The following is a 27,740-nucleotide window of genomic DNA, read 5'->3' as shown; positions in this document are numbered from 1 at the left end:
GCGCGCCTGCGTAGTGACAGAAGCTCCGGCTGTGTGATTCCCGCCAATTCTTGTCGTAGTCCTGCAGACAGTGAGCCCCGCGCTCCATGGAGAAGTTTGACCCCGCCGAGCTGCCGGAGCTTCTTAAACTTTATTACCGGAGGCTTTTTCCCTACGCCCAATACTATCGCTGGCTCAACTATGGTGGAGGTGATGGAAGCCGGGAGCGGAGTGGGTAGTGGCTCGGAAGGGACGGTGAGGCGGTTCTGGGAGGGTACCTTAGAGTGACAATACGAAGTGCCTCCTATGCACTAGGCTTTGTGCCAGGCGCCTTCGCGCATTATCTCGAGACCTCGCCACCACCTCTGAGGTGTAAATGGGCCAAGATAGGTTAGGGTAACCAGCCTCCGGCCACAGAGAAAGGCCGAGCCGCTGCTCCTTCCTCTACCTGGTCAGACTGACATTCGGTGCCCCGTTTACCGGCCGCGGCGTCTGAACCAGGGAGATTACCGGGTCATAGCTTTAACTACAGAGGCCTGTTCTGTATCAGGGACAAGCGGAGCATCTGCCGGGAGAGGAGAGGTACTGACCTCTTCGCAGCTGAATTTATTAGTGCCCACCGAAGAGAGACAGATGGCATTACATATTTAAAACACTTAATGCATCTTTTTCTTCATTTTTACTTTTTCCTATCAGATGCAGGATAGTAAGCCCCTTCAAATTAGGAAGTCTTTTTTTTAGCATGTAGCACAGTGTTGAGCACACAGGCTTATTCAAAATATCTTCTCATTGGTTGATGTTATAATGCCCTGTGCTAAATAAAATACCAAATTAACTTTAAAATTGTATATTTATTTTGCAGTGACAAAGAATTACTTTCAACACCGTGAATTTTCATTCACATTGAAAGATGATATTTACATTCGCTACCAATCCTTCAACAACCAGAGTGATCTGGAAAAGGAGATGCAGAAAATGAATCCATACAAGATTGATATAGGCGCAGTATACTCCCACAGAGTAAGAAATCAATTTTTTATGTATTATGTTTCATTTTTTAAACCAAGAATGGGTTGGAGCCCCCCATTGTTTTGAGGTTACATTTTTAGAGTTAATTCTAGTTGAAGAGCCACACTTTATTTATCTTCTTGCAAGTAGATTGTAATATTTTTGTTGTTGTTGTTCTTGATACTCTACATTACTGGTTGGAAATCATTTGGAAATGAATTGGTTGTATTCTCACTAGGACAAAAAAATTGAGTATCGGGCGAAAAAACTAAATGAGGGGCGCCTGGGTGGCTCAGTAGGTTAAGCATCCGACTTCGGTTCAGGTCATAATCTCATGGTTAGTGGGTTCGAGCCGGCGTCAGCCGCTGTCCTGACAGCTCAGAGCCTGGAGCCTGCTTCGGATTCTATGTCTCCTCTCTCTGCCCCTCTCCTGCTTGTGCTCTGTCTCTGTCTCTCAAAAATAAATAAATGTTAAAAAAAATAATAATAAATTTTTTTTAACAATTTTTTTAAATGTTTATTATTTTTGAGAGAGAGAGCACAACCAGGGGCCGGGCAGAGACAGAGAGGGAGACACAGTTTGAAGCAGGCTCCAGGGTCTAAGCCGTCAGCACAGAGCCTGACATGGGGCTCCAACTCGGGAATGGTGAGATCATGACCTGAGCTGAAGTCGAACAGTTAACTGACTGAGCCACCCAGGCGCCTCTCCTGAACTTTATTTTTTAAAAAGACTAAATGAGCGTGGTTTAAATGAGGGAATTTTAAAAGAATTACATTCTCTTCCAGCTTTGGAGTTTTTTGTTTTTTGTTTTTTTTTAAATAATGTCTATATGCAACATGACACTGAGATCTAGAGTCACATGCTGTACCCAATGAGCCAGCCAAGCATCCCATGAAGTTATTCTTGATTCCTCTCTTTCTCTCATACTCCTATATCTGTTTCCATTAGGAAATCTCTTTAGGTCTACCAAAATAATATCTGAAATCCAACGACTGGTACCAGTGCCACTACCACTGTCATCATCTCTCATCTGAATTACTGTAAAAACTTCCTAACAATTTGCTCCTATAGACTCTAGAGTCTATTCTCAACACAGCAGCCAATGATCCTTTTAAAACAAGTCAGATTCCGGGGCGCCTGGGTGGCTCAGTCGGTTAGGTGTCTGACTTTGGCTCAGGTCATGATCTCGCAGTCCGTGGGTTCGAGCCCCGCGTCGGGCTCTGTGCTGACAGTCAGAGCCTAGAGCCTGTTTCAGATTCCGTGTCTCCCTCTTTCTCTGACCCTCCCCTGTTTATGCTCTCTCTCTGTCTCAAAAATAAATAAATGTTAAAAAAAAAAACATTAAAAAAAAAACAAGTCAGATTCTGTGATTCCTCTGCTCAAAACCATTCTCTTACAGCTTCTCATTTCACTCAGAGTAAAAGCCCCTCTCTCTGCCTTACTCACTCCACCTCTGCCACACTGGCCTTTGCTCAAGCAGTTTCCACCGCCCAGAACCCATTTACCAGATACCTTCTCGGTTCCTTCCTTCAACTCCTCATGTCTTCATTCAGTGAGGCCTACTGCAACTTGCCCCACTCCTCCTACCCATTGTCACTGATACAGTCTAAATGCCTAGAATAGTGGCTGGCAGAGAGAGTACACTGTAAATACTCGTTGAATGAATGAACATACCAAAATTGCCCTTCTTTCTCTCCTTAAAAATACACACATGGGGGTGGGGGCACTTGGATGGCTCAGTCGATTGAGCTCCCGACTTTGGCTCAGGTCATGGTCTCACAGTTCGTGGGTTCAGGCCCTGCGTCGGGCTCTGCTAACAGCTCAGAGCCTGGAGCATGCTTTAGATTATGTGTGTCTCTCTCTCTCTGCCTCTTCCCTGCTCATGCTCTCTCTCTCTCTCTCTCAAAGAATAAATATTTTTAAACAATAAATAAACATAAAAGTACACACATGGGGGGAAGCGCCTGGGTGGCTCAGTTGATTAAGCATCTGACTTCAGCCCAAGTCGTGATTTCACAGTTTGTGAGTTCGAGCCCTGCATCTGGCTGTCTGCTGTCAGCAAAGAGCCTGTTTCAAATCCTCTGTTCCCCTCTTTCTCTCTGCACTCCACTGCTTGTGCTCTCTCTCAAAAGTAACTGAAACATTTAAAGAAAAAAAAAATACACACATGGGGGGAGAAATACATTCATGTGATAGTAGCTTTTGTATGGAGCTTTTCCATGTCTCCTATAACTTATTTTTCATATCAATCCTCATTATATTTTTACAAGGAGAAAACAGGCTGAGAGAACTTAAATAATTTGTCCCAGGAGACACAGTTTCCAAATTGTAGACCTGAGACCTGAACCCAGGTTTTCTGATTTAAATCCCAAGGGAAGGGGAGAAGACATTTAAAAAGGCAGGCAAGAAAAATGCTTTGGAGCAGTTTACTTCTCTTTATTTTTTTTTTAAGCTAGTTTATTTTTTACTTATTTTTTTTTATTTAGGTTTTTTTTTTTTTTTTTTTTTTTTTTTTCTAATTTTAGAGAGAGATAAAGTGCAAGCAGGGGAGGGGGCAGAGAGAGAGAAAGAATCTCAAGCAGGCTCCATGCTCAGTGCGGAGGCCTGATGCTGGACTCCATGCCACGACCCTGGGATCATGACCTGAGCCAAAATCAAGAGTTGGACACTCAACCAACTGAGCCACCCAGGCACCCCAATTTTTTTTTTTTTAGTAATCTCTGTGCCCAATATGGGGCTTGAACTCATGAGTCACATGCTCTACCACTAAGCCAGCCAGGCATCCCTACTTCTCTTTAGGGATAGAGATTAAAACGGAAATCTCTAGGGGTCCCTGAGTGGCTCAGTCAGTTGAGCGTCCAACTTGGGCTCAGGTCATGATCTCACGGTTCGTGTGTTTGAGCCCCACGTGGGGCTCTGTGCTGACAGCTTGCTCAGAGCCTGGAGCCTGCTTCGGATTCTGTTTCCTCTCTCTACCCCTGCCCAACTTGTGCACCGTCTCACTCTGTCTCTCAAAAATAAGTAAATGTAAAAAAGAATTTTTTTTTTTTTTGGGGGGGGACAGAGAGAGACAGAGCATGAACGGGGGAGGGGCAGAGAGAGAGGGAGACACAGAATCAGAAACAGGCTCCAGGCTCTGAGCCATCAGCCCAGAGCCTGACGCGGGGCTCGAACTCACGGACCGCGAGATCGTGACCTGGCTGAAGTCGGACGCTTAACCGACTGCGCCACCCAGGCGCCCCAAGAATTTTTTTTTTTGAAACAAAAAACTGAAATCTCTATAGAAGGGCCAAAGTGTCGCTCTATTCCTTCTCTTTAAGGAGAATAAATGAAGGAGAATAAATCTCTTTTTTTTTTTATTTTATTTAAATCCAACTTAGTTAACATAGTGTAATAATGATTTCAGGAATAGAATTTAGTGATTCATCACTTAAATATAACACTCAGTGCTCATCCTAATAAGTGCCCTCCTTAATGCCCATCATCCATTTAGCCCATCTGCCCAACCAGCACCCCTCCAGCAGCCCTCAGTTCTCTGTATTTAAGAGTCTCATGGTTTGCCTCCCTCTCTGTTTTTATTTTTCCTTCCCTTCCCCTATGTTCATCTGTTTTGTCTCTTAAATTCCACATATGAGTCAAATCATATGATATTTGTCATTCTCTAACTTACTTCGCTTAACATAATACATTCTAGTTCCATTCACGTTGTGAATGGCAAGATTTCATTCTTTTTGATCCCCAAGTAATATTCCATTATGTATATATACCACATCTTCATCCATTCGTCAGTCGATGGACATTTGGGCTCTTTCCATAATTTGGCTATTATTAATATATTGTGCTATCAACATTGGGGTGCATGTGCCCCTTCAAATCAGCATTTTTGTATCCTTTGGATAAATACCTAGTAGTGCAATTACTGGGTTGTAGGGTAGCTCTATTTTTAATTTTTTGAGGAAGCCTCCATACTGTTCTCCAGAGTGGCTGCACCAGTTTGCATTCCCACCAACAGTGCAAGAGGGTTCCCCTTTCTCCACATCCTTACCAACATCTGTTGTTTCCTGAGTTGTTAATTTTAGCCATTCTGACAGCTGGGAGGTGGTATCTCATTGTGATTTTGAAATGTATTTCCCTGATGATGGGTGATGTTGAGCATCTTTTCATGTGTCTGTTAGCCATCTGGATGTCTTCTTTGGAAAAGTCTGTTCATGTGTTCTGCCCATTTCTTAACTGGTTGTTTTTTGGGTGTTGAGTTTGATGCCTTTTATCAGATATGTCATTTGCAAATATTTACCTTTTAGTTTGGTTGATTGTTTCCTTGCTGTGCAGAAGCTTTATATCTTGATGAGGTCCCAATAGTTCATTTTTGCTTTTGTTTCCCTTGCTTCCGGAAACATGTCTAGTAAGAAGTTGCTGCGGCAAAGGTCAAAGAGGTTGTTGCCTATTTTCTCCTCTAGTATTTTGATGGTTTCCTGTCTTACATTTAGGTCTTTCATCCATTTTGGGTTTATTTTTGTATATGGTGTAAAAAAGTGGTCCTTGTCCATTCTTCTACATGTTGCTCTCCAGTCTTCCCAACACCATTTGCTAAAGAGGCTGCCTTTTTTCCATTGGACATTCTTTCTTGCTTTGTCAAAGATTAGTTGGCCATACATTTCTGGGTTCTTTATTCTGTTCCATTGATCCATGTGTCTGCTTTTGTGCCAGTATCATACTGTCTTGATGATTATAGCTTTGTAATACAGCTTGAAGTCTGGAATTGTGATGCCTCCAGCTCTGGTTCTCTTTTTCAACATTACTTTGGCTATTTAGGGTCTTTTCTGGTTCCATACAAATTTTAGAATTGTTTGTTCTAGCTCTGGGAAGAATGCTGGTATTATTTTGATAGAGATTACATTGAATGTATAGATTGCTTTTGGTAGTATAGACATTTTAATAATATTTCTTCCAATCCATGAGCATGGGTTAATTAGGCTTTTTTTTTTTTAAGGCTCTCTTTCTCTTTCCATTATTTTCTGCTCCCCAGAGGCAACCACTTTCTTTTAGCTGATTCTTAAGGTATTTGCCACCTTGTCTGTAAGTAACATTTTTATATTTCTCCCATTTTTCTATTTTAAGCATTATCTACTGACTTTCCAATCTGGCAGATGAGAGTTTAGCTTTCTTTTACCTCACTGCCTACCCTCACCTCACCTTCCCATTTCCACATGCTTCTAATATATTTGTTAGATTAAAAATCAGGGTCGATCACTAAGTCAACCCCAAACTCCTTGCCAATTGTCTGAATATCCCAATGTGTTCAGACCTAACAGGTAGTTTGTCAGTTTCACCCTGAAAAAATTTCCCTGGCAGACTTCTGACCCCCAAGCTGGACTGATTGCCCTCTAAGCCTGTTGGATAAATATGATCTTGTAATCACCCCAATGTCCTTCCACCTCTCTCCTATTTTGGATCCTGTGTTACCCAAATCCTTTGTTCTCTTTTTGGTTTACTTCCTTGTTCTGGTAGAGCACATCCTCCCTGAGCTTCCTGAGAAAAGATGCATGGAAGACAAAACATTTGATACCTTCTGTATCTGGAAAATACCTTCATTCTACATTTATGCTTAACTAATGGTTCAGTTTCTAAATCATTTTCCCTTAGAATTTTGCATTACCTGCTTGTTTCCAGTGTTGCTATTAAGACCCCCATTCTGATTCTTGTCCCACTGTGTTGGATCTGAAAGCTCTAAGGATTTTCTGCTCCCCTCTGTCCCTAATGTTTTAAAATTTCGCTTGACATGCATCTTTTTGTACCTATTGTGCTAAATAATTGATGGACTCATGATCATGAACTCATGTCCTTCAATTCTAGGAAATTTCCCTTTTACTTTTTTTTTTTTTTTTAGATTTTATTTTTGAGTTAAAAAAAAGATTTTATTTTATTTTTTTATGTTTGTTTATTTTTGAGAGCAAGAGAGACTGACTGTGAGCCAGGGAGGGACAGAGAGAGAGGGAGACACAGAATCCGAAGTAGGCTCCAGGCTCTGAGCTGTCAACACAAAGCCTGATGCAGGGCTTGCAAACTGTGAGATCATGACCTGAGCTGAAATCAGATGCTCAACCAACTGAGCCACCCAGGCTCCTCCATGATTTTATTTTTAAGTAATCTCTGCACCCAACATGGAGCTCAAACTTACAACCCAGAGGTCAAGAGTCTGATCTTGATCTGAGCCAGCCAGGCGCCCCTACCTTTTTTTTTTTTTTTTTTTTTTAAATACAATTTGTCCTATCTATAATTTTTCTCTGGTCTCTCCAGAAATCCTAAAGTCAGATATTACGTGTCTTAAACTGATTCACTAATTTTTTTTTCCTCCTGTTTTCTATTTTTTTTTGTCCTTTGGCCCTACTTTCTGGGGAATTTCCTCAGAGGTTTTCACTTCTGCTATTATATTTTAATTTCCAAGAACTTTTTTTTTCATTGATATGTCTTATCTGAGGATATCAATGATAGTTGTTTTTTTTTTAATTTTCTTCTGTTGTACAGTCTTGTTTTCTCAAGGTTGCTTTTTTTCCTGTTTTTTCCCCTCTTTCATATTAGAGGCTTGCCTCATAAGTCTGATAATTTCTTGCATGTTGCTTATATTTAAAAATAGAGTACTCTTGGGCGCCTGGGTGGCGCAGTCGGTTAAGCGTCCGACTTCAGCCAGGTCATGATCTCGCGGTCCGTGAGTTCGAGCCCCGCATCAGGCTCTGGGCTGATGGCTTGGAGCCTGGAGCCTGTTTCCGATTCTGTGTCTCCCTCTCTTTCTGCCCCTCCCCCGTTCATGCTCTGTCTCTCTCTGTCCCAAAAATAAATAAAAAAACGTTGAAAAAAAATTTTTTAAAAAAAAAATAAAAATAGAGTACTCTTATGTGGATCCTGAGAAACTTAACAGAAACCCATGGGGGAGGGGAAGGAAAAAAAAAAAAAAAAGAGGTTAGAGTGGGAGAGAGCCAAAGCATAAGAGACTCTTAAAAACTGAGAACAAACTGAGGGTTGATGGGGGGTGGGAGGGAGGGGAGGATGGGTGATGGGTATTGAGGAGGGCACCTTTTGGGATGGGCGCTGGGTGTTGTATGGAAACCAATTTGACAATAAATTTCATATATTGAAAAAAATAAAAATAGAGTACTAAAAAAGCTGATTGGAAGTTCTGTATACATGACTGAGATTTCTTTATTACAAGGGGATCTGGCTTGGTCATCTTTTTGGGAAGAAGCTCTGTTGTCAGTTTCTCTAGCTCTTTGCTTGAATGAAAACTCTACTAGCACAGAGATCTGTTTTGATCACTGATCTATATTCCTAGAGCCTTTAACAGTGCCTGACACTCCTGATCAGATTCTTCAGACAGGAATCTTCTGGTCTCCTCCCCGGGTGGCAGCGATAGGGTATACATGTAGGGGAAGAGGGCAGGGTCTCAACTTTCCACATGTAAATGTCCACTTAATCCCCTGTATATCAGTACAACACATCTTTCTTCAGCTGTACCTGTTGTTCCTGCCCCTCATCCCAGTCCAAAGACCCACTGTTTGAGGTTCTCCAGATAATAATTCAGGTGTCTTTGCACTGTCACCTAGCTCTGCAGAGTAAATGGAAGAATCTGGGGAACTGCTTCATAAAAAGATTTTTAACCAATACTCTTATTTTTAGTCTTAGCTTTACCAATACCACACACACGCACGCACGCACGCACGTGCGCATTCTTACTCCAGAGATACCAATTGCGACCAGAGTTCTTTAGGGATGCTGAGGTGTAAATTGGGTTGCTTCTTATCTTTCCTTACTGAGCTTAAGATTCAGCTCTTATGGGTATCTTATAAAAATCGTGGTGGTATCTTCTCCTCTTTGGTTCTTTCTTAAAAGACATGCTTTTTTTTTTTTTTTAATGTTTATTTTTGAGAGAGAGAGAGCGCACAAGTGGGAGAGGAGCAGAGGCCGGGGGATAGAGGATCCAAAGTGGGCTCTGTGCTGACAGCAGTACGCCCAATGTGGGGCTCAAACTCACAAACTGTGGGATCATGACCTGAGCCAAAGTTGAACGTTCAACTAACTAAGCCACCCAGGCTCAGGAATGCCCCAAGACATGCCTTTCTTAAGAAAATCTTTACTGGGAGCCTGGGTGGCGCAGTCGGTTAAGCGTCCGACTTCAGCTAGGTCACGATCTCGCGGTCTGTGAGTTCGAGCCCCGCGTCAGGCTCTGGACTGATGGCTCAGAGCCTGGAGCTTGTTTCCGATTCTGTGTCTCCCTCTCTCTCTGCCCCTCCCCCGTTCATGCTCTGTCTCTCTCTGTCCCAAAAATAAATAAATGTTGAAAAAAAAAATTTTTTTTTTAAAAAGAAAATCTTTACTATCCAAAAAAAAAATTCTTTACTATCATTTTTGTGCAAGTTTAGAAGAGCAAGATAAGTATCTGTATTCGGTCTGCCTTCTATGCCTGGTGATCCATAACCTCAAAGGAGGCTACTTACAGCTTAAGCCAAAGGCTCAGTTTGAACTAATTGAGATATTTTAGATTATTGAAATATTTTATTTATTTTTTAAAGATTTTATTTTAAAGTAATCTCTACACCCAGTGAGGGACTTGAACTCACAACCCTGAGATAGAGTCGCATGCTCTACTGACTGAAACAGCCAGGCACCCCTATTGAAAAATTTTAAATACATTTTTGTTACTTATATGTCCAGTAACAATTAAAGGTCCTTAAAACAGCTTACAATAGGGCATTAATTATTTGTATGTACTTTCTTCCTTATCAGAAACCTAAAAATAACAAATATTTATTATTCAATGTTACATATCAATTATATCTCAGTAGAACCGAAAAAAATATTTATGGCAATATAGATTTATCAAAACCTGTTTTAGGGGCGCCTGGGTGGCGCAGTCGGTTAAGCGTCCGACTTCAGCCAGGTCACGATCTCGCGGTCCGTGAGTTCGAGCCCCGCGTCAGGCTCTGGGCCTGGAGCCTGTTTACGATTCTGTGTCTCCCTCTCTCTCTGCCCCTCCCCCGTTCATGCTCTGTCTCTCTCTGTCCCAAAAATAAATAAACGTTAAAAAAAAAATTTTTTTTTTTAAAAAAAAACCTGTTTTAAGTAAATGTATACTGTCATCAATTCTGGATGCACAGAATCCAAATTAATGAACTTTAACTGAAATAGAATTGGCATTGTATTATGGTTTCTTCATTTCTCTTTGGCCACTTTTTTTGTGTGGGTGGAAAACAGCATAATTGGCAGCATGACAGCTCTTATAGAAACTGATTGAGGGGCACCTGGGTGGCTCAGTCGGTTAGGCATCCAACTTCGGCTCAGGTCATGATCTCACTCACGGTCTGTGAGTTTGAGCCCCACGTCGGGCTCTGTGCTGACAGATCAGAGTCTGGAGCCTGTTTCAGATTCTGTGTCTCCCTCTCTCTCTCTGACCCTCCCCCATTCGTGCTCTGTCTCTCTCTGTCTCAAAAATAAATAAACATTAAAAAAATTTTTTAAATAAATAAAAAAAAAGAAACTGAATTTTTTGTTTGGGTTTTTTGTTTGTTTTGGGTTATATATATGTGTGTGTGTGTGTATATATATATATATGTGTGTGTGTGTGTGTATATGTATATATATATATATATATATATATATATATATGTATATGTATATTTAAAATATTTAAATATTTTCCCCCTATCTGTAGCCCAATCAACACAATACAGTGAAGCTGGGAGCTTTCCAGGCTCAGGAAAAAGAATTGGTGTTTGACATTGACATGACAGACTATGACGATGTGAGGAGATGTTGTAGGTAAGTGCTGAATGCCTTGCTGGTAGGGTGGGTGATGTCACTAAGAGTGAGTAATGATGCCTCTGCTCCAGTTCTGCAGACATATGTTCTAAGTGCTGGACCCTCATGACGATGGCCATACGCATAATCGACCGAGCACTGAAGGGCAAGTATTGGTAGTGTCTGAGGGGGGTCAAATGCAAGAATGTATTTTCCTCTGAATATTTGTCTGTCTGTACCATTTAAAAAAGTTTTTAATGTTTATTTATTTTTGAGACAGAGAGAGAGACAGAATGTGAGTGGGAGAGGGGCAGAGAGAAAAGGAGACAGAATTCGAAGCAGGCTCCAGGCTCTGAGCTATCAGCTCAGAGACCAACATGGGGCTCGAACTCACGAACTGTGAGATCATGACCTGAGCCAAACTTGGACGCTCAACCGACTGAGCCACCCAGGCACCCCTATCTATACCATTTTATAGTCAACTCTCATAAATTTTGAACATGTTTCCTTGAAACATATGGCCAGAAAATAAAAGATTAGAATAAAGTTGTAGTTCAAATTCTAATAAAGCTGTTGATCAAACCAGTGAGTTTTTTCCCAGTTCAGTCATCTATCGAGCAGCTCTTTGTGCTACATACTGTCCTAGATGAGGGAAAGAAATATGAAAGATAATGATTACCTCAAGTATGTTATGCAGTCTAAGAAGAAGACGAATAAAATTGAAGATTATACTTATGTTGAGTAATATGCCCAGCATTCCCTGGAGATCTAGAACAGCAGGAGTGCATACAGGAATGGGAAAAGACTGGATTAGAAAAGGCTTTCTGGAAAAGATAATGATAAAAATGATAATGATATTAAAAATAGCTAACTCTTGTGATCACTTCAGCAGCACATGTACTAAAAATAGCTAACTCTTATCTAGGGTGCTTATTATGTGCCAAGCACTGTTCTAAACACTTTAAATTTATTAACTTTTTTTAATATCCCTAGACTGGGTCTTTAATGATAAATGGCAATTGGTCAGGGAGAGAAATGGAAATACCGGGGCATGAAGAAATTCTTGGCAGAGAGACCAGAATAGGTATTGACATAAAGCAAAAGCATGGAGGACACAGAAAACTAAAAATAATTCAGTAGAGTTAACATGAGTACATGTGGATAAGAGGTAAAAATGAAGCTAAGGAAGTAAGCAAGACCAGGAGTTTATAAATTTATTTCTAGATTTTAAAACCTATTATTTCTCCCCTCCTCAGAGGACTTTGGATTTAAGCATCGTCTCTGGGTATATTCTGGAAGGAGAGGTGTTCATTGTTGGGTCTGTGATGAATCAGTTAGAAAATTGTCCTCTGCAGTACGTTCTGGGATAGTTGAGTATTTGAGTCTTGTAAAGGTAAGATCTTAATGATAATTTACATTTCTTTGTTTGCTAGATGTTACCAAGCCTGAAATGTTTAGTGACAAAATTAAACTTTTAGAGCATCCACATTCCAGAGTAGATGATCTTACCAGCAGATCAAATAATCATAGTAGCTACATTTTTTAAGATCTTTGTTTGTGACAAAAGGAAAATTACTTTTCTGGTTCAATTATGTGAAGTAAAGGTAACCCAGAAAGTTACAAGCATTGAGACTATAAAATAGCATCTAAACTTCTATATGTTGACAGTTTTCTTTTAATCAGTATCTTTAGAACACATTAAAGAAATTTTTAAGTTATTTCATTTATTTCATATACATGAAGTTCTTTTTTGATGGTTTATTTTTCAGGGTGGTCAAGACGTTAAAAAGAAAGTCCACCTAAGCGAAAAAATTCACCCTTTTGTCAGGTCTGTTGGAAAAGACTCTATGCAGTTTAAGTTGTGTCTGATTTACCTTTAGAATTGCCTTGTTATCAGTTTTCCCTACTGGGATACCACTTTACAATGATAATAACTAGAGTTCATTGAATGACTACTTCATGCTGCAGTATTCATGACAGATGTTTTACAAATGTTCTCATTGGTTTTAACAATAACTTCATGACGGTCATGATGGTATCTCCATTTACAGATGAAGAAAGTGAGATTTGAAAAGATTGTATAAGTTTCGTGGCACCATACAAGTAATTGTTAAATTCAGCATTCATGTCCTGGTCTGCCTAATTTCAAAACCCATACTCTTCCCACTGAACTCACTACTTCTCTGGGTGAAAAGAGCTTTGCATTAAGAGTTAGAATCTCTTGGGGCACCTGGGTGGCTCAGTCGGTTAAGCAGCCGACTTCGGCTCAGGTCATGATCTCGCGGTCCGTGAGTTCGAGCCCCGTGTCGTGCTCTGTGCTGACAGCGCAGAGCCTGGAGCCTGTTTCAGATTCTGTGTCTCCCTCTCTCTGACCCTCCCCCGTTCATGCTCTGTCTCTCTCTATCTCAAAAATAAATAAATGTGTAAAAAAAAAATTTTTTTTTTAAAAGTTAGAATCGCTAGGGGCGCCTGGGTGGCTCAGTCGGTTAAGCATCTGACTTTGGCTCAAGTTATGATCTCGCAGTTCGTGGGTTTGAGTCCCACATCGGGCTCTGTGCTGACAGCTCAGAGCCTGGAGCCTGCTTCAAATTCTATGTCCCCCTCTCTCTCTGCCCCTACCCCGTTTGCACTCTCTCTCTCTCTCTCTCTCTCTCTCTCTCTCTGAAAAATAAATAAACATAAAGAGTTAGAATCTCTAGTCTGCAACTTATTAAGACCTTAATAAAAGATTAGAGCATCTATTTCCTTAACTCTATGACGGGAAAAACATCTCCTTCTATCTGAGAGTTGTGGCAAAGATTAAATGAAACAGTAGATGTGAAGTCTGCAAAATGCTAAGCACTATATAATTGTCGAGATGTAAAGCAAGTAATTCATAGTAGAAACTATAGACTCTATCCCACATTCTACTACTGATGTATTATTATGTTGTCCTGGCTTGGTTGCTTTCTTGTTACGTATTTATGATGCTATTAACCTTCTAAGTTGTAGAGCCTAAGAAGTAAACATTTCTTGGGGCACTTGGGTGGCTCAGTTGGTTAAGCATCCGATTCTTGATCTCAGTTCAGATATTGATCTCAGGGTCGTAAATTTAAGCCTGTGGAGCCTACTTTAAAAAAAAAAAAAGTAAACATTTCTTGAATGTCTGTTCTAAGCCAGGTACTATCTACAGTAGGTTCTTCCCCCTTAGAATGTCTTAGTTAACTCTCATAACCCTGCAAAGGGGTATTATTCCCATTTTACATAGCTAAACTCTATTTGTATTTTTCTTAGTAGACTAATACATGCTCATTAAGAAAAATTCAGTAGAAGTTAACACTAGCCACCCAAATAGCAACAAAAGTTATGCAGTGTATATATTACAAATAGTATTAGGACTTTGTTATTGTTATTCCTACAGAAAATCTATAAACATAATAAAAAAATACTTTGAAGACTATGCCTTAGTTGATCAAGATATTCTTGAAAATAAAGAAAGCTGGGATAAGATCTTAGCCCTTGTTCCTGAAAATATCCTTTCCCAAGACCATTTCTATGTGAGCTACATGTATTTATCTATGATATTATAAATGTGTTCTGCCTGCATATTCTCATATACGTACTCTTACAAATTTAGTCTTTTTACACAAAACATCTTTTTCTGCATTTTAGTATCTCTAGTTTGGAATATAGTAAGAAATGAAGCCTTTTCAGAAAGAAATTTCCTCATTTTGGAGTTTGATCCTCATAGAATTAATGGATACTTAAAGAATACTGAATCATATAGTCAAAATTTGTACAGACCAGGGAAAGCTTTACATTAAACCAAATATTTATTTTGGCATTTTTTCTGTCATATCAGTATCATATTTTTACAGGAGATTTTTTAAGGATATGTGTTCAATTAATATTTGCATTTTAGAGGAGCACCTGGGTGGCTCAATCATTTAAGTGCCCGACTATCAATTTTGGCTCAGGTCATGATCTCATGGTTTTGTGCATTCAAGCCCGACACTCTGTGCTCACAGTGCAGAGCCTGCTTGGGATTCTCTCTTTCTACCTCTCCCCTGCTCATGCTGTCTCTGTCTCTCTCAAGGTAAATAAACTTAAAAATATATGTATTTGCATTTTAGAAAACAATAATTTCTAGTAAACTTTCAGTTATCCTTGTTGTAACACATACTGGAAATAAGTTGTTCATTAATGTGTCATAAATGAGTGTGTTCCTTAATGACTCATCACCAATTCATGAGAAACTTCAACAAAACTTCCAAAAGCATCACAATTCACTTCAGCGTTGGGAGTATTTGAAGAAAACCATCAACTCTCAGGTATATCCCATCGAAATCTCTATTATAAATATAATAATGTAATTCTTAATTAAATTCTGATTGTTTTGCTTATTAGTAAGTTAAAGATTATTGAAAATCATTTTTAACCACTTTTAAAGAAATCCTCAAAAGTTCCTACTGATCCTCATGCTAGACTTGCATCTGTTTTTAGGATAATACCAAAAACGACAAATGTGGACCCTGGCTTGAATGGGAGATCATGCTCCAGTACTGTTTTCCACGGCTGGATGTCAATGTTAGCAAAGGAATCAATCATTTACTGAAGAGCCCTTTTAGTGTTCATCCTAAAACAGGTACAATGTAAAGAAAGTAAAGAAAACTAGAAGGAAAATGAAAGTTTTAGTTGTTGATTAGTAGCTACCAGATGAGTTTCCACTACATAAATAATTTTCATCTGGGTTTTTGAGGTTCAGTGTTAGAATCGTAGAGGTACTTAGAACTCACACGATGGTAGTTCTCACTGTACAAATGAGAAAACAGTGGTCCAAGAGGTTAATGGGACTTGTCTACAGTCATAAAACAAATTGCAACAGAGCTAGAAACAGAATTCAGTTCTTAAACCACAGAGTTCTGTGCTGTTCCCACTATGCTTCCTCCCTCAGTTCTTTTTCCATACTTTTCGCTTTCCTTCTTCACATTTTTCTTAGGTGTTTTGAAGGAATGAAACTGACTTTAAAATAGATATAAAGGTGGCTATATTGACCTAAACTTTGCTTCATCCAACCGGGAGACATATGCAGTTGTATACAGTTGTCCTTTTTAGGACAAGCAATATCCAATAAGTAGTTAATAATCCAACTCTGCCACTTGCTGTGGGATGTTAGGCAAACTACTCTCTGTACCTTGGTTTTCTCATCTGTGAAATGGAGATAATAATAGTACTTACTTCAGTGGGTTATTGTGAAAATCTAAAATGTAAAGTGCCTAGAAAAGTGTCACACATTCAATCCTCCCAAATTGCCTAGTTTCCTTTAATAATCTATAATAATTCTCTAGTCCATATATTTGGATAGCTCCTTTTCAAACCTGTCAACTGTGTGTTTTCAGCTTCTTTTGATAATAATCTTAATATTTCTTAATATTTTTTAACTTAATTCTAAAACTTTAGTGGGTATCCCCTTATTCTAAAATTCAGTTTCAGTAAATAATTATATTCATAGGTGTATACATTTTGATTATATCTTTTCCCCATTAAGTAGCTGCAGTTTTTTCTGTCTTCAATCAGCAACTCCCAATTCTCTTGATTATCTTAACTTGTTATTTACCTGGCATTCTTGAGACTCATTATCTCATTTTTGAGATGTGATGAATTTTATGTGGTATCCCAGGTGTAGATATTGTAAAAAGGTAGTATAATGCTATTTTATTCCCAAAATGCTTTCTAAAGATTTCCAACATACAGGTGTCTGTTCTGATCTCAGCAAATCAAGATAATGAAATGAACTATTTTTATCTATGTTGTTTCATTTTCAGAACTCACTAAATTTGATATCATTCTGTACTTCTGTATAAAAGGATATTAGGAAGAAGGAGATAGAAATAAAAGTAGAGATAAGAGCACTATGTAATAGCTCAACAGTCTTTCATACTTATTTTTTGTTTGCTTTTTTTTTTTTAAGAGAAATAAAAGATGCAGCTAGTGTGGAAGTAATTTCCAACTACTGATTTTAACAGATAAGTCTAACCCTTTTTCTAAGCCTTAGATTAAAATTTAGCCAAAATAACACATAGGAGACAGCCCATAATGATCTGTATTTCACAGTCATCAGTTTATAACTTTTGGTCCTTACAGGTCGCATTTCTGTGCCTATTGATGTACAGAAAGTGGACCAGTTTGATCCATTTACTGTTCCAACCATAAGGTATGTTCCAGATCATTGATCAATCCTTTTTTGTTTGATTGGTTCCTGAATTTGAAGTAGATTGGACTAGATCCCTTCCAGAGAAGCAGCTGCTCTGAGGCTATATGATGATGCCCTAGTAGAGCAACATTTCCTAGTGAGTTATGCAAAACACAAGTTGCTGTTCTCTAATAAAAAGATTATAAGTTCTGGGGCACCTGGGTGGCTCAGTTGGTTAGGCATCAAACTCTTGGTTTCAGTTCAGGTCATGATTTCGTGGTTCATGAGTTGAAGCCCTGTGTTGGGCTCTGCTCTGGCAGTGCAGAATCTGCTTGGAATACTCTCTCTCCCTCCCTCTCTCTCTCTGCCTCTCCCCTGCTCACACACTCTCTCTCTTAAAATAAACATTTAAAAAAAAAAAGATTATAAGTTCAAATAAGTTTGTGAAATAACCACTTTTAAATAAAAAGTTCTCCACTGTAAGATTTCCCAGTTTTTATTATGCTAACATACATGGAAAACTCCATGCATATTAGAAAATTTTCTATCCATATTAGAGATTGTGATTTTTAGAATATCCCAAATTTAGTTGGTCACACAATTTTTTCACCAAAAATCTTGTAGGATTCACGTGCTGTCATACACTAGGTAATGTTGACCAAGAAACAACTTTAAAATTCTCTTATTCTAGGGCAACTGCCTGACTCAGTCAGTGGAGCATATGACTCTTGATCTTGGGCTTATGAGTTCAAGCCTGATATTGAGCATAGAGTTAAATAAAAAGGAGGAAACTTCTTTTATTCTGTTATTTGTAGCTCCATCTGCCGTGAACTGGATACCATTTCCACTAATGAGGGAAAGGAGAGAAATGAAGCTGAATCTGATATCAAACATAGAACCAGAGGTATGTCAATATACTAAAATCTCACTTTAACATAAGTTTTTTATATAGACATCCTTCTGTCAGTCCAGTAATTCTTTCTCCTTGGATTCAGCCTAGAATGGATTGTTTATCCTGAAACCAGCTCAGTAACAAATAATGTCATAACAATGTTTTTGTCCTTTTTTAATCAGTTGCTCAAATGGTGATGTTGAATCCAATTTGAGTCCATAGATATTTCTAAGCATCATCTAAATGCCAGGATCTATATGTACAAGATTAAATTCTCAATTGGTGTGGATCATTGTTTGTCACAGTCTTAGTTTCAACAGCTATTGATTTAACAACCACTATGTATACCGTACTTTTGCTCTTTATTTTTGATGTATCCAGATGAGTGTTATGGTAAATATAGATCTAAACTGTGGTTGAACTGTATATTCAAGAATATGAAGGAACTAAAGAATTTATAAATCTTCCTTCTCATAGAGGTCAAATCTTTATATACCAACACCCAAGAGACATCCTACAGCAACAGAGCCAATAGAACTTTCTGTGATAATAGAAATGTAATGCACTTCCCAGTGTGGTACTCATTATCCACATGTGGCATAATCCACTTGAATTATCAGAAACTGGATTTTCAGTTTCTTTGTTTGCTTGTTTGTTTTTTAAGTAAGCGTCACACCCAGTGGAGAGTTTGAACTCACAACCATGAGATCAAGACCTGAGCTGAGATCAAAAGCTGAATGCTTAGGGCGCCTGGATGGCTCAGTTGGTTGAGTGTCCGACTTAAGCTCGGTTCATGATCTCACAGTTTGTGAGTTCAAGCCCCACATCAGGCTCTCTGCTGTCAGCACAGAGCCAGCTTCAGATCCTCTGTCCCCCCTCTTTCTCTGCCCTTGCCCCTCTTGCGTGCTCTCTCTCTCTCTCAAAAATAAATATTAAAAAAAAAAAAAAAGAGTTGGATGCTTACTGACTGAGCCACCCAGATGCCCCTTAAATTCATTTATTAGCCATTTTTCATTTATATAGCCGTATGTGTCTAGTAACTATTATAATGGACAGGGCAGATCTGTGATCTCTGATTGGCCTTTCTTGGTCAAATGTTGCTACACTACTTTCAAAACCCAAGCTCAAGGGGCGCCTGGGTGGCTCAGTCGGTTAAGTTTCTGACTTCGGCTCAGGTCATGATCTAGTGGTTCGTGAGTTCAAGCCCTATGTTGGGTTCTGTGCTGACAGCTCAGAGCCTGGAGCCTGCTTCGGATTCTGTGTCTCCCTCTCTCTGCCCCTCCCCCACTCACACTGTCTCTCTCTCTCTCTCTCTCTCTCAAAAATGAATAAACATTAAAAAAAATGCAAAAAAAAAAAAACCCACAAGCTCAAATATCAATTCATAAAAAAAAAAAAAAAACTTCATCTATTCCAGCTCTAACATAATACCTAGCATTGTACATTCCACTATTAATGTTTGTAGAATGATTACAGACATTTGATTTAAAGTATTTGAGGGGCACCTGGGTGGCTCAGTCGGTTGAGCGTCTCACTCTTGATTTCAGCCCAGTGCATGATCTCAGTTCGTGGATTCAAGTCCCACATTGGGCTCCACACTGGCAGTGTAGAGCCTGATTGGGATTCTCTCTTTCTGTCCCTCCCGTGCACTCTCACTCAAAAATAAATAAACTTTTTAAAAAATAATAAAAATAAATCAAGTATTTAAAAAACGTCTCCGGGGCGCCTGGGTGGCTCAGTCAGTTAAATGTCCGACTTCATCTCAGATCATGATCTCACAGTTTGTGAGTTCGAGCCCCACGTCAGGCTCTGTGCTAACAGGTCAGAGCCTGGAGCCTGCTTCGGATTCTGTGTCTCCTTCTCTCTCTGCTCCTCCCCTGTTCATGCTGTCTCTCTCTCTCCTTCAAAAATAAATAAAAACATTAAAATAATAATAATAATAATAATAAATTAAATAAATAAAAAATAAAACACATCTCCAACATGAAAAATCAGAATAAACCGGAAAAAGGAACTCAGAGAAAACAGACAACGCAAAGAACAAAGAAAACCTTTCTTTCTTTCTTTCTTTCCTTTTTTCTCTTTCTTTCTTTCTTTCTTTCTTTCTTTCTTTCTTTCTTTCTTTCTTTCTTAAAGTAATCTCTGCACCCAACATGGGGCTCAAACTCACAACCCAGAGATCAAGAATCGCATGCTCTACTAATTGAGCCATCCAGGTGCCCTGAAAACTTTTTTTTTAAAAACTAATATCCTCAGAGAATAAGAAAATAGTGGAACCATGAAGCAAGATTAGATTGCTATGAAAAGAGACACTTAGAGAACAAGAAAGAGGACTTAGAAATCAAAAACATAATCATTAGAATAAAAAATTCAATGGAAGGGCTGGTAAAAAAAAAAAGTTAAGATTTTCCAGAAAGTACTACAAAAAAGACAAGTTTTTGTTATTGTTGTTTTAAGGAGGAAAAAGATAAGAATGGTTCAGGAAGTCTAATACCTGACTATGGGAGTTTCAGGAAAAAAACAACCAGGGAGGGAAAAAATATCAAAACTGTATAGGAAACCATCCCAGAAATGAGCCCTTTATTGAAAAGTCTCAGAATAATAAGACAGACCTACACCAAGGCACATTATTTTGAAATTTCAAAACACTGAGAATTAAAAGATCTTAAGAGCTTTCTCACCCCTTCCTATTCCTCTCTCCCAAAAAGCCACAGACCTAGGAAGAATAGCCTTGGATTTCTAAACAATGGAAGTGTTCATTTGTTAGAAATAAGTTCTAGAAAAGAAAAGTGGTTGCCATTCAAGAGGATTGAAAGGTCAGAATAAAGGTAGAGAGCTGCTATTTTTTCTAACATGTTAGTAGTATTTTACTCCTTTTAACAACATGTATATATTACTTTAGCACAATTTTTTAAACTTAATATTGTCTCTTGATGACATCTTTTTCTTTTGTTCAGAGATTTTAAAGAGAAATTTTCTAATAACTATAACTTCAAAATTTATACAATATTTACTTTCAAAAGTAAACTAAACTGCCTATCATTTCAAGTATTCATAAATAGCCTAATAGCCATCAGTCAGGGGTGCTTCAGAGATGGTGGGAGGTTGGAACAGGTGAAATGTAAGTTCCTTATTATTTCTTTAGTTTCTGCAACTTTAAGCCTTAGTCCTTTTTCACACTAGTACTATTTATTCCTGCCCTTCTTCCCAAATCCTGGAATGATCTCTACTGTCCTCTCTATCTAATTATGTCTTTTTTCTAAGACCCACTTCATAGCCACCTCAGTCAATCTTGATTGGTGAATTCTTTGGACTTATACAATTATCCATATGCCTGTTTGGCCTTTAATTATATATTGTTTTCTATTACTACATATAGGACCTGTTTTTCCTGTTCATTTAAAAACTTCTTGAGGGGCGCCTGGGTGGCGCAGTCGGTTAAGCGGCCGACTTCAGCCAGGTCACGATCTCGCGGTCCGTGAGTTCGAGCCCCGCGTCAGGCTCTGGGCTGATGGCTCGGAGCCTGGAGCCTGTTTCCGATTCTGTGTCTCCCTCTCTCTCTGCCCCTCCCCCGTTCATGCTCTGTCTCTCTCTGTCCCAAAAATAAATAAACGTTGAAAAAAAAATTTTTTTTAAAAAAAATAAAAACTTCTTGAAACCAAAGAGTTTGGCTTATACTATTTTAGAATTTAGCATAGTACTTGATATATAATGGGCAGTAAATATTTAAGTAATTATTGAGTGCCTGTTATATATTCTACTATGGTGAGATAAGCATATAGACCTATATCCAAGGAGCTTAGAATCCTGAATTAAAGGTTCAAAGTACTATGTGGTTGGGGCGCCTGGGTGGCTCAGTTGGTTAAGCATCTGACTTCAGCTCAGGTCATGCTCACGGTTCGTGGGTTCAAGCCCTGGGTTGGGCTGTGTACTGACAGCTTGGAGCCTAGAGCCTGGAGCCTGCTTCTGATTCTGTGTCTCCCTCTCTCTCTGCTCCTCCCCTGCTCATACTCTGTCTCTCTCTCTCTCTCTCTCAAAAATAAATAAGTGTAAAAAAATTTTTTTTCGGGGCGCCTGGGTGGCCCAGTCGGTTAAGCATCCGACTTCAGCCAGGTCACGATCTCGCGGTCCGTGAGTTCGAGCCCCGCGTCAGGCTCTGGGCTGATGGCTCAGAGCCTGGAGCCTGATTCCGATTCTGTGTCTCCCTCTCTCTCTGCCCCTCCCCCGTTCATGCTCTGTCTCTCTCTGTCCCAAAAATAAATAAACGTTGAAAAAAAAAAATTTTTTTTTTTAAAAAATTTTTTTTTCAAAGTGCTATGTGGTTGATCCCAAACTAAACTGTTTCTTTGGTTTACATTTATTGCTATAAGAAAATTCATATATAAACATGTAGGACAAAATATATTTTCATAATTGCCACAGTTTAGATATTCATCCTTAATACCCTCGTCAAGATTTCCTTGTCTAGTTCCAAGTACATCAGACAGGTTTACTAAAAAACTTTTTAAATATAGTTTCTTTTTTTTACTCTTTTCAGTGAACTATTATGAGGACTATTCCATGCAGACATGGCATGCTACCAAAATCCAAATCTCATCTTGTGCTCAATCAGATTTTCTCCCCTATTGGGTATTATAGATTATATAATTAAATAGATTAAGATTCTATATTCAAAATTTTATTGTGTAAATTCTTTTTAATTTTTATAAATCAAAAAATAAATAAAATTTTAAAATTGTTTTTTATTGTTTATTTATTTTTGAGAGAGAGAGAGAGAGAGACAGAGCATGAGCAGGGGAGGGGCAGAGAGAGAGGGACACACAGAATCTGAAACAGACTCCAGGCTCTGAGCTGTCAGCACAGAGCCCAACATGGGGCTCGAACCCACGAACCATGAGATCATGACCTGAGCCAAAGTCTGGTGCTTAACCGACTGAGCCACCCAGGTGTCCCATAAAAAATAAGGTTTTTATAAGTCAAAAAATACTGTACTTAAGGCATATGACTATTAACTTCTGATTGTCTCCAGGTAGAATGACCCTGACTTCACCTTCTTAATGTTTGCTCTGTTAGTAAAACTATTTATTACTGAAACCACAATTTCTTTTTTTTTTCTTTTTTTTTTTCTTTTTTTTTAATATTTGAGAGAGAGAGAGAGAGAGTAAGCAGGGGAGGATAGAGAGAGGGGGACAGAAGATCCAAGGTGGGCTCTGTGCTGATAGCAGAGAGGTGGATGCAGGGCTTGAACTCATGAACCATGAGATCATGACCTGAGCCAAAGTCAGAGGCTTAACTGACTGAGCCACCCAGGCGCCCCAGTGAAGCCGTAATTTCTAAAGAAAGGAATGTTGTATGGGACTTAACACAGACTCACTAGATTATGTTGGTCTAATATTAGAAAGCCTGACTACAAAAGTGGATGTGTATGGGTGGTTTGGATATTTTAGAGCAGCACTGTCTTAATACAGTAGCCACGTACGGCTATTAAGCACTTGAAATGTGGCTAGTATAGGGGTGCCTGGGTGGCTCAGCTAGACTCGATATTGACTCCTATCATGATCTCACAGTTCATGAGGCTAGCCCCTCGTCAGTCTACATGCTGACATCTCAGAGTCTGCTTGAGATTCTATCTCTCCACCTCTCTGCCCCCACTTGTGTTCTGTCTCTTAAAATAAATAAATAAACCTAAAGGGGTGCCTGGGTGGCTCAGTTGATTAAGTATCCAACTTTGTCTCAGGTCATGATCTCGCTGTTTAAGAGTTGGAGCCCCACATTGGGCTCTGCTGACAGCTCAGAGCCTGGAGCCTGCTTCAGATTCTGTGTCTACCTCTCTCTCTGCCCCTTCCCTGCTCACACCCTGCCTCTCTATCTCTCAAAAATAAATAAACATTAATTTTTTTTAATTTAAAAACAAATAAACTTAAAAAAAGAAATGTGACTAGTATAAACAAGGAACTGATTTTTTAAATTTAACTTTAATTAATTTAAATTTCAAAACTGATAGGGATGCCTGGGTGGCTCAGTTAGTGGAACATGTGACTCTTGATCTCAGGGTTGTGAGTTTGAGCATCACATTGGATGTAGAAATTACTTAAAAATAAAATCTTAAAAAAAAAGTGTTTTAAATAAGTTTTAAAACTGATATTTGATTCAATTATTGGAAAACTTTTAAGTATGTTTGGGAAATTTGGGTATATGAGCCTACTTTTCAACTGTATATTTTATAATTTAAATCTAAATATAGATCAAGTATTTCTCATGATAATACATCATCTACATTGAGATGCATTTTAAATTTTTTTTTTTTCCAACGTTTATTTATTTTTGGGACAGAGAGAGACAGAGCATGAACGGGGGAGGGGCAGAGAGAGAGGGAGACACAGAGTCGGAAACAGGCTCCAGGCTCTGAGCCATCAGCCCAGAGCCCGACGCGGGGCTCGAACTCACAGACCACGAGATCGTGACCTGGCTGAAGTCAGACGCTTAACCGACTGCGCCACCCAGGCGCCCCTGAGATGCATTTTAAATACAAAACACTAGATTTCAAAGACTTAGTATGAAAGAATGTAAAATATTTCCATTTTTATTACGTTAAAATAATAATATTTTAGATATACTGGATTAAATATTAAAATTATTTTACCTTTTTAATGTGACTACTAGAGTATGTAAACTACACATTTCTTATTATATTGGACAACACTATTTTAAAGAACTCTTGAAAAAAACTTAAAGTTATACTTTTGTGTAATTCTCACTTCCAAAATGCTAATTATAATACATGGCCTTCATAATTTAGATTATAAGAAGACCAGTCTAGCTCCTTACATAAAAGTTTTTGAACAGTTTCTTGAAAACCTGGATAAATCCCGAAAAGGAGAACTTCTCAAGAAGAGTGGTAAGACTATACTTTTCCCTTTTAGCTATTTAGATCTTAGTACAGGAAGTTTAAAGTATCCAGCAAGTGATTAATTTTAGAGCTCTAGCCTTTGCCCTCCTAAAACAAGTTATAGATTTAGCTTACTATCCTTAGTGTTTTAAAAATTGGTCACTTAATTCAATAGATATTCTATCAGGTACGATGTATCAGGTATCATGAGGGAAACAAAAATTAGTTATACAAAGATGAATTCCACACCATGCCTCCTGCCCTTAGGAAGTACTAACTGATACAAAACAAAGAAGTATAAAATGCCAAGAGATCTCATCTGATTCTGAGAACCTGAGATTTCATATGAAAAGAGTGATATTTGAACTCTTCAGTGAGTTGCTATACAGATTCTAATCCCCAATGCCTATATACCATGCCTTAAGGTATGAGTATGATTTCCACAAGCAGAGATATGCTGGGATAAGGGTACAGGAGTGGAAAAAGGTGACAGGTTGTTCATGCTTAAAGGAACAGCAAGGGCAAAAACATTAGAGACAAAAGCATCAGGTCACTCTGGAGGCCATCTAGTACAGCTAATCTTAAAAAAGATGTGTCAGGAAGTGATTGGATAGAAAACTGGAGAAGCAGACTGAAGCCAGGGTATAGATGGCCTTGAATTCCAGTCTTGAGAGTTTGGACTTAATTCAGTAGAGACAAGGAATCTATTAAAGGTTTTTGAGGAAAGTTTTGCCATGATTTATAGTTTAATCTAGCCAGATAAAACTAGCAACAAAAATCTGGGGGGATATAGGGGATATAATAGAGCCCAAGAGGCCAACTGGGCTATTACCATTTAGGAGAATAGCACTGGAGATCTCTAAAAGGTACAAATACTAGAGCCATCCTTGAGAGGTGGTAATGATTTGGAAGCAGAGAGATGAAAGAGGAAAGTTAAGTGTTACAGAAGCAGCCAGGGGAAAGTTTCAAGGAAATTATAAAGTGTCAAATGCAGTAGACAAGTGATAAAATCCTGTTGGATATTGGAACCCAAAGGAGATACCAAGAGGACAGCAGTGTCAAAGGAAAAGTTATTTGAATAGGAGAGACCCAAGCATATGTGTAAGCCAAAATGAAAAAAATCAGCAGTGAGTATTATTCAGGAGATTGATGAATACCATAGAAAACTGTGGCCATGTTACAGAAATACAAACTCCCTTTCCACTTCATTTCTTAATAAAATTCATGATGGTTAAAAAGTAGTGCCCAAGATAATGCTGAACTCATAGTAGCCACTCAAATATGTGCTTGTTGAATGAACAATGATGACACTGAACTTGGAAAGCCTCAGTGAACCTGCCATTCCAACTGGCCATATTAAGTCCTTTGTACTCTTGTTCTGTACTAGCTCAGCCTGTAATGTGGGCTTCAGCAAGTGTGAAAGCAAATCTTTATGCATGATGTGAATTTAATGGAAGCATTAACCAAATCAGAGTGTGAAAATAAATGGGATTTGTTTTGTTTTACTTTACTGTCCTTTGATAAGAATCTATTCTATTTCAGATTTACAGAAAGACTTCTGAAGATAACAACTCTCCTCAAACCATTGTAGATATCTTCTACCTTCAACCAATAACCAAATACTTCAACAGCATTTAATTAATATGGTGGAACCATATATGTGTTTCAATGCTCAAAGCAAAATGTCCTTTTCTTGAAAAATAATTATGTTGAAAAGATTCCTGAAACCACCAAAGGAGAGTGTCCAGGTTTCTCAAAGAAGCAGTAATGAGAGGAGCAAGTGGATTGCAAATATTTGTAAAAGTTAGTATCATACAAAGATAATTCTAAGATTTTTGATATACCTTTTACCAGTTGCCATATGTATTTTGATCTACTTCTACCAGCTGCCGTATGTAGAGGCAAGTGAGCAGTAATATGCCGAAGACTTTAATCTCAGCTCAGATACAGCCTCCATATTTCTGGACTGAATATTCTAGGTACATGAGAGCTTTGTCCTTAAGTCGTAGACCTTAAGTTAAATTAATTATACTTAGAGTATGTATTAGGTCACTTCTAATTTTGCTTACTGGTATTTTTATTACCCAGGCCACACCCCACTGCTCATCTTTTAAAAATCATTTTAAATTGGGCATCTAAACATATGAGTTACTAGATTACAATATTAGGGCATAGTAGAGTGTTTTGTTTTTTTTTTACAACTGTTGCATTTGTAGCTCCTAACTTCTTTCCTCAGAAAATAACTGGATTAGTCAACACCATAGAGCAGCAGCTTAGAATAGACAATTTCACCAACATAAAGCCTATTTTACTTGTCGAGACACTTCCCTTTCTACATATCCAAATACTTAATTTTAAAGGTTTTGTTTCTTCCATATTTGAATTTTTGCAATAGATTCTGAAAGTCAGATTTCTTTTGCCCAGTTTTACAACCAAGCTAAACAAAACAGTCATTCTGGTTTACAGTCCATCTTCTGAGAAACACTGAGAAGTCAAGCTATCAGGCTGGTGCTTTCTATGATTTATGAAAAATTTCCTTCCTTTATATTTCCTTTAACATTGTTTTCTCTGTAGCCACACATTCTTTTTTTATCTTTTGGTGTATATGTATAAAACAGACTTTGCAGTCAGTACACCGAAATGCCTTGCATTTCCTTCTCTTTTCTAATCTTTTAAGAAAAAACATTAAATACCACTGTGCAAAATTCCTTGTTATTTGAGCTTCTATTTACTATGTATTGTTCAGTTTTTAGGTTTGGAAACCAGTGGGTCGGTTAAAAATTCCTGAATACAAAATTACTAAAGACTCATCAGTCCATCTTAACTCAGAATGGGAGTGTAAAGGCTGGTGTTATGCTTTCAACAAGAGATATTTCAAGCTTCCAGTATGTCTACCATTATTTTAATGCTTTAATATTAAAGCCCTTGGATAAAGCTGCTGTACTAGCCCATAAAAGTAGTTTCAGAACATATTGTACTCATTAAAAAGAATAAATGTTTTTACACTGTA

At 38.4% G+C, this 27,740-nt stretch overlaps 1 protein-coding gene across 3 annotated transcripts; it reads left to right on the top strand.

The window, feature by feature from the left end:
- The first annotated feature begins 7 nt into the window (after positions 1-7).
- On the top strand, positions 8-27,740 carry PRIM1 (DNA primase subunit 1). Of its 3 annotated transcripts, XR_007154103.1 has the most exons (14): positions 8-210; positions 842-999; positions 10,692-10,798; positions 10,870-10,943; positions 12,034-12,170; positions 12,547-12,605; positions 14,178-14,287; positions 14,999-15,087; positions 15,260-15,401; positions 16,901-16,970; positions 17,765-17,853; positions 24,641-24,739; positions 26,273-26,533; positions 27,477-27,740. XR_007154103.1 is itself a non-coding variant. In XM_047867659.1 (13 exons), exons 1-13 carry the CDS (start codon positions 87-89, stop codon positions 26,290-26,292), a joined length of 1,278 nt encoding a protein of 425 aa, XP_047723615.1. In that variant the 5' UTR covers positions 8-86; the 3' UTR covers positions 26,293-27,740. The 3 variants fall into 3 exon arrangements, 2 of the variants coding, with proteins under 2 accessions (XP_047723615.1, XP_047723616.1); XM_047867659.1 differs by having other exon boundaries at positions 26,273-27,740; XM_047867660.1 differs by having other exon boundaries at positions 9-189; positions 26,273-27,740.

The sequence above is a fragment of the Prionailurus viverrinus genome, chromosome B4, assembly GCF_022837055.1.
Source record: "Prionailurus viverrinus isolate Anna chromosome B4, UM_Priviv_1.0, whole genome shotgun sequence".
Classification (NCBI taxonomy): domain Eukaryota; kingdom Metazoa; phylum Chordata; class Mammalia; order Carnivora; family Felidae; genus Prionailurus; species Prionailurus viverrinus.
Note: the sequence above shows the minus strand (reverse complement) of the source record. Positions and strands in the feature narration are given on the sequence as shown.

Bases quoted from the DNA above. Each gene is read 5' to 3' on its own strand.
- PRIM1 (XM_047867659.1), top strand. From the start codon at position 87: ATGGAGAAGTTTGACCCCGCCGAGCTGCCGGAGCTTCTTAAACTTTAT. The intron at 211-841 runs GTGGGTAGTGGC...TTTATTTTGCAG, and splicing joins TGATGGAAGCCGGGAGCGGA to TGACAAAGAATTACTTTCAA. The intron at 10,799-10,869 runs GTAAGTGCTGAA...CCTCTGCTCCAG, and splicing joins GATGTGAGGAGATGTTGTAG to TTCTGCAGACATATGTTCTA.